The sequence below is a fragment of the Acanthisitta chloris genome, unplaced genomic scaffold (assembly GCF_000695815.1).
Source record: "Acanthisitta chloris isolate BGI_N310 unplaced genomic scaffold, ASM69581v1 scaffold14179, whole genome shotgun sequence".
Classification (NCBI taxonomy): Eukaryota; Metazoa; Chordata; class Aves; order Passeriformes; family Acanthisittidae; genus Acanthisitta; species Acanthisitta chloris.
The window spans coordinates 1-5,036 of NW_008692051.1; the positions used below are offsets into that span (position 1 = coordinate 1).

Genomic DNA, 5,036 nt, shown 5'->3' on the forward strand with positions numbered 1-5,036 from the left:
GTGTCCATCCCTCCTCCTCTGTGTCCATTCTATGTCCATCCCACCTCCTCCGTGTCCACCCTGGCCCACGCCGGTGTCCCCCCGCTGTCCCCCAGGCTGCTGGAGGCCGACTCCAAGTCGATGCGCTCCATGAACGGCTCGCGCCGGAACAGCGGCTCCTCCCTGGTCTCCAGCTCCTCGGCCTCCTCCAACCTCAGCCACCTGGAGGAGGACACCTGGATCCTCTGGGGACGCATCGTCAACGAGTGGGACGAGTGGCGCAAGAAGAAGGAGAAACTTCTCAAGGTGTTGCCCCTTCACCAACCTCTCCCACCCAGGGTGTCCTCCACCTCCTCCAACCCCTCGGTTTCCCCCTCAGGAGCTCATCAGGAAGGGCATCCCCCACCACTTCCGAGCCATCGTGTGGCAGCTGCTCTGCAGTGCCACCGACATGCCGGTCAAGAACCAGTACTCGGAGCTCCTCAAGATGTCCTCTCCGTGCGAGAAGCTCATCCGTCGGGACATTGCGCGCACCTACCCCGAGCACGAGTTCTTCAAGGGCCAGGACAGCCTGGGCCAGGAGGTGCTCTTCAACGTCATGAAGGTCAGGTCCTTTCCGTCCTTGGGGATGGTTTGGAGGTGGCATCTCCCTGGGATCCACCGGGGAATGTGTGCCGGGTCATGGGGTGGGTTGGAGATGGTTTGAGGAGCAGCCAAGGGTCAAGGGGATGGTGGGGACACCTAAGGGATGGCCAGGAGATGTCTTGGGGGTGTCTGTGAGACCTCAGGGCTGCAGATCGCAGAGTCATTTTCAAGGCATTTGGTTCCACCCAAACCCGTTTTTCAGGGATGTAATTCCACCCGATCCTGTTTTTGAGGATCTAAACTGAAGCTCCAGTCAGTCCTTAACTAAACCCTTGAGTCTCCTCAGCCCCAAAGATCCATTTCCCGTGCTCATTCCATCATCAGCCTCCTCTGAGTCCTCACATGGACCCACGAGATCCATTTCCCGTGCTCATTCCACCATCAACCTCCTCTGAGTCCTCACATGGACCCACTGAGTCGGAGCTTTCCCTCTTCCAGGCCTATTCCCTGGTGGATCGCGAGGTCGGATACTGCCAGGGCAGTGCCTTCATCGTGGGACTCCTCCTCATGCAGGTTTGGGGGGACGCCGGGCCGAGGTGGGGTCTGACACCCTCAGGGGAACACCTGGGATGGCTTGGGGAATGGGGAATGTTGTCCTCATCCTCCGCATCCAAATGGTGCTGCAGGGTCTGGTTCAGGGTTTCCAGCAGTAGAAGGTTCATGGTTGGACTTGATGATCTTGAGGTCTCCTCCAGCCTTGGTGACTCCATCTGGTTTGGGGATTCCATCAGTGACAGATTCATGGTTGGACCAGATGACCTTAGAGGTCTCCTCTGACCTTGAGGATTCCATTCCACGAAGCCCAATTTGATGTTCATCCAACCTACTCCCTATGGGTTTAAACCCCCTCCAGATGCCTCCTAGTCCCATCCCACCACCCCGTGGGCAGCAGCTCCACGGGGGAGCTGTGGTGGGATCTGCTCTGCCTTGGCCCACAGATGCCAGAGGAGGAAGCTTTCTGCGTCTTCGTCAGGCTCATGCAGGAGTATCGCCTGCGAGAGCTCTTCAAGCCCAGCATGGCCGAGCTGGGGCTCTGCATCTACCAGTTTGAGTACCTCCTGCAGGTGGGCACTGCCCCCAGCCCAGGACCCCCCGGGAGGGGACACTGCTGGGGACAGGGGCAGGGAGAGGTGGGCATGAGGTGGCATCTCAGCGGGTGCTCCGTGAGTGTGTGCTGGGGTCGTGGGGTGGCTTGGAGTGCTCCGAGGAGCTCCCGGGGTTCAAGGGGGATGTCAGCAAGACCCCAAGGATGTCCATGAGATGCCTCAGGGACCATTCATGACACCCCAAGTTCATCCATGAGATCCTGGGAACTATCCATGGGACACCCCAGGGACCATCCATGAGAGCCCCAAAGGGACCATCCATGACATCCACAGGGACCATCCATGAGATGCTGCAGGGACCATCCATGAAAGCCAAAGGGATCATCCATGAGACACCCCAAGGGACCATCCATGACACCCCAGGGATCATCCATGGGACACCCCAAGGGACCATCCCTGAGACATCCCAAAGGGACCATCCATGACATCCCCAAAACCAAGGGACCATCTGTGAGACCCCCAAAGGGACCATCCATGAGATCCTCCATGGACCATCCATGACACCCCAGGGACCATCCATGGGACACCCCAAAGGCACCACCCACGCCCTGGAGACCACCCACCCACCCCTCACGCAGGACCTGAACCCCTCAGGAACCTCCAGAAGCTCTCCTGACTCTCCTGGCCCTGTCCAGACCTCCTCATCCATGAGTAACCCCCGAAAATCCTCCACCATGGCCACTTTCTCCTCCATTCCCTCCAGGAGCAGCTGCCAGAGCTGAACATCCACTTCCGCTCTCAGAGCTTCCTCACCTCCATGTATGCCTCATCCTGGTTCCTCACCCTCTTCCTCACCACCTTCCCGCTGCCCGTGGCCACGCGCGTCTTCGACATCTTCATGTACGAGGTAACGTGGCCCCCGACGCCCTCAGTCCCCCAAACCTCTGCCTCCTTTCCCACCTGGACGTGGAAACCTCCTCCCTGCCCCGCTCACTCGGAGCTTTGGGTGGGAGAACCTCCAAATCCCAGGAGGGATCGAAGGTGGATCCTTCCTGCAGGGCTTGGAGATCGTCTTCCGCGTGGGGATGGCTCTGCTGCAGTTCAACCAGGCTGAGCTGGTCCAGCTGGACATGGAGGGAATGTCCCAGGTGCTGCCACCGGGTCCGGGCAGGGTCTGGGTCATGGTTTGGGATGAGTTTGTCCAATGGATCATGGTTCGGCCAACGGGATGAGTTGTGGGTCATGGCATGGGATGGATTTGTCCAGTGGGTCATGGTTTGGGGTGGACTTGGCCAGTGGGTCATGGTTTGAGGAGGATTCCTGCCCCGAGGACATGTCTGGGACCGTTAATCCAGTTCAGGGTGGGGTTGCCAGGGCTGTTCTCCAGGGCCACACGTCCCACCTGCTCCATCCTGCAGTACTTCCAGAAGGTGATCCCACACCAGTTCGACAGTTGTCCTGACAAGCTCATCCTCAGAGCCTTCCAGGTCAAGTACAACGCCAAGAAGATGAAGAGGTGAGCGTGGGTGGGTCCCGGTCCCTGTCCCAGGCCCACGTCCCCGTGTGCCCTGCCCCATGTCCCCCTGTCCCCACAGGCTGGAGAAGGAGTATGCTGCCATCAAGAACAAGGAGATGGAGGAGCAGATCGAGATCAAGGTGAGTGGTGGCATCTTGGGGACCTTTGGACCATCCCTAGGGTCATCTAAGCCTTTCTGGAGCCACTTTGGACCATCCCAGGACAATCTAAGATCTGGAGCCACCACGGCCCATCCTAGGGCAAGCCAAGGTCCCTGGGGTGGCCCTGGGACCTCAGCCCTGCCCTCTGTCCCCAGCGCCTGCGCACCGAGAACCGACTGCTCAAGCAGCGCATCGAGACCCTCGAGAAGGTGAACCCCAAAACCCCCTGGGCACCCCTAAATCACCCTGGAGCTCCTCAAAAACCCTCTGGGGCACCCCAAAAACGACCCTGGGGCATCTCCAAACCTTCTGGGGCACCACAGAGCCACCATGGGGAGACCCCAAACCCTCTTGGGGTACCCAAACTCCCTCCATGGCACCCCAAACCCTCTTGGGTCCCCCCAACCACTCGCCAAGGCACCCTGAAAACCCCCTGGGGTTTGGGGGCAAAGTCCCTCAATTCTGAGGCCAAACCCCTCAGTTTGGGGATGAAATCTGTGAATTTTGAGGCGAAGTCCCTCAGTTGTGAGGCCGTTTCCTGAATTTTGAGGCAAAAGTCCCCAAAATGAGTGGATTTGGGCTAAATCCCTGTTTTGAGGCACAGTTTCCCCGTGTAGAGGCCAAATCCCTGAATTTTGGGACAAAATCCTTCTGCTTTGAGGCCAAATGTCTCCGTTTTGAGGCAAAACCCTTCAGTTTTGAGTCAAGATCCCTCAATTTTGAGGCCAAATCCGTGAGTTTTGAGGCCAAATCCCTGGATTTCAAGGCAGAATCCCTGAGTTTTGAGGCTAAATCCCTGGATTTCGGAGCAGAACCCCTGACTTTTGAGGCAGAATCTCTTGATTTCAAGGCAGAATCCCTGGATTTCAGGACAGAATCCCTGTGTTTTGAGGCAGAATCTCTCGATTTTGTGGCCAAATCCCTGGATTTCAGGGCAGAGTCCCCGAGTTGAGCCCAGACCCCATTCCCAGCCCGTTTCCTAATCCCCCCTGGCTCCAGCCCCACAACATTCCGGGGAGGGAGCGCGGGAAGGTCTCGGGAGCCTCTGCCTGTGGCTTCTGTCGCTGCCTTCGTCTGCCTTCACCTCCTCTTCCTCCTCTTCCTCCCCTGGCCGCAGGAGAGCGCGGCTCTGGCCGATCGCCTCATCCAGGTACTGTCTCCTCTTCTCTTCCTCACCTTCTGTCCCGTTCTTCCTCCCCCTTCCTCCTCCTCCTTCCCCTCAGCCTCCTCCTGCTCCTCCCTCGTGGCTCTGGGGCAGGACTTGTCCCTTCTCCTGCTTCTTTCGGTTTTTCCGGAGGCTCCTGCGACCCTTCCCCGCTGGGGGGTCGGGGAGGGTTTCGGGAGGGGGTTGGGGTTGGCTGAGTTGGAGGAGAAAAAGGGATTGGGTGGGTTTGGAGCAGGAGGGATGGGGAGAAAGGTGCTGAGGGGCTAAGTGGGCATGGAGGTCTCTGTGGGCTTAGTGGCACCTCACTGTCACCTGTCCAGGCCTAGCGGTACCTCGTTGGCCCTGGTGTCACCTCCTTGTCCTCACCACCGCCACCAAACCCGTCCCAGTGCCGCTCTGGGCTCTGGCAGGGTGGTGACAGGTCCCCATGTCCCCAGGGCCAGGTGACACGGGCACAGGAGGCCGAGGAGAACTACATCATCAAACGGGAGCTGGCGGTGGTCAAACAACGCTGCACCTCAGCC

General features: G+C 58.9%; 1 protein-coding gene across 1 annotated transcript in view; it reads left to right on the forward strand.

Moving 5' to 3' along the window:
- Positions 1-95: 95 nt before the first annotated feature.
- Positions 96-5,036, forward strand: part of LOC103809649 (EVI5-like protein) — a gene marked incomplete at its 5' end in the record, with an annotated part of 6,790 nt that continues 1,849 nt past the window's right edge. The window contains 11 exons of the mRNA XM_009082504.1: positions 96-285; positions 359-583; positions 1,063-1,137; positions 1,563-1,688; positions 2,434-2,577; positions 2,729-2,818; positions 3,089-3,186; positions 3,266-3,326; positions 3,503-3,556; positions 4,465-4,497; positions 4,950-5,033. Of these exons, the coding sequence (XP_009080752.1) occupies positions 96-285; positions 359-583; positions 1,063-1,137; positions 1,563-1,688; positions 2,434-2,577; positions 2,729-2,818; positions 3,089-3,186; positions 3,266-3,326; positions 3,503-3,556; positions 4,465-4,497; positions 4,950-5,033 (1,180 nt within the window). The remainder of the gene's footprint in view (positions 286-358; positions 584-1,062; positions 1,138-1,562; positions 1,689-2,433; positions 2,578-2,728; positions 2,819-3,088; positions 3,187-3,265; positions 3,327-3,502; positions 3,557-4,464; positions 4,498-4,949; positions 5,034-5,036) is intronic.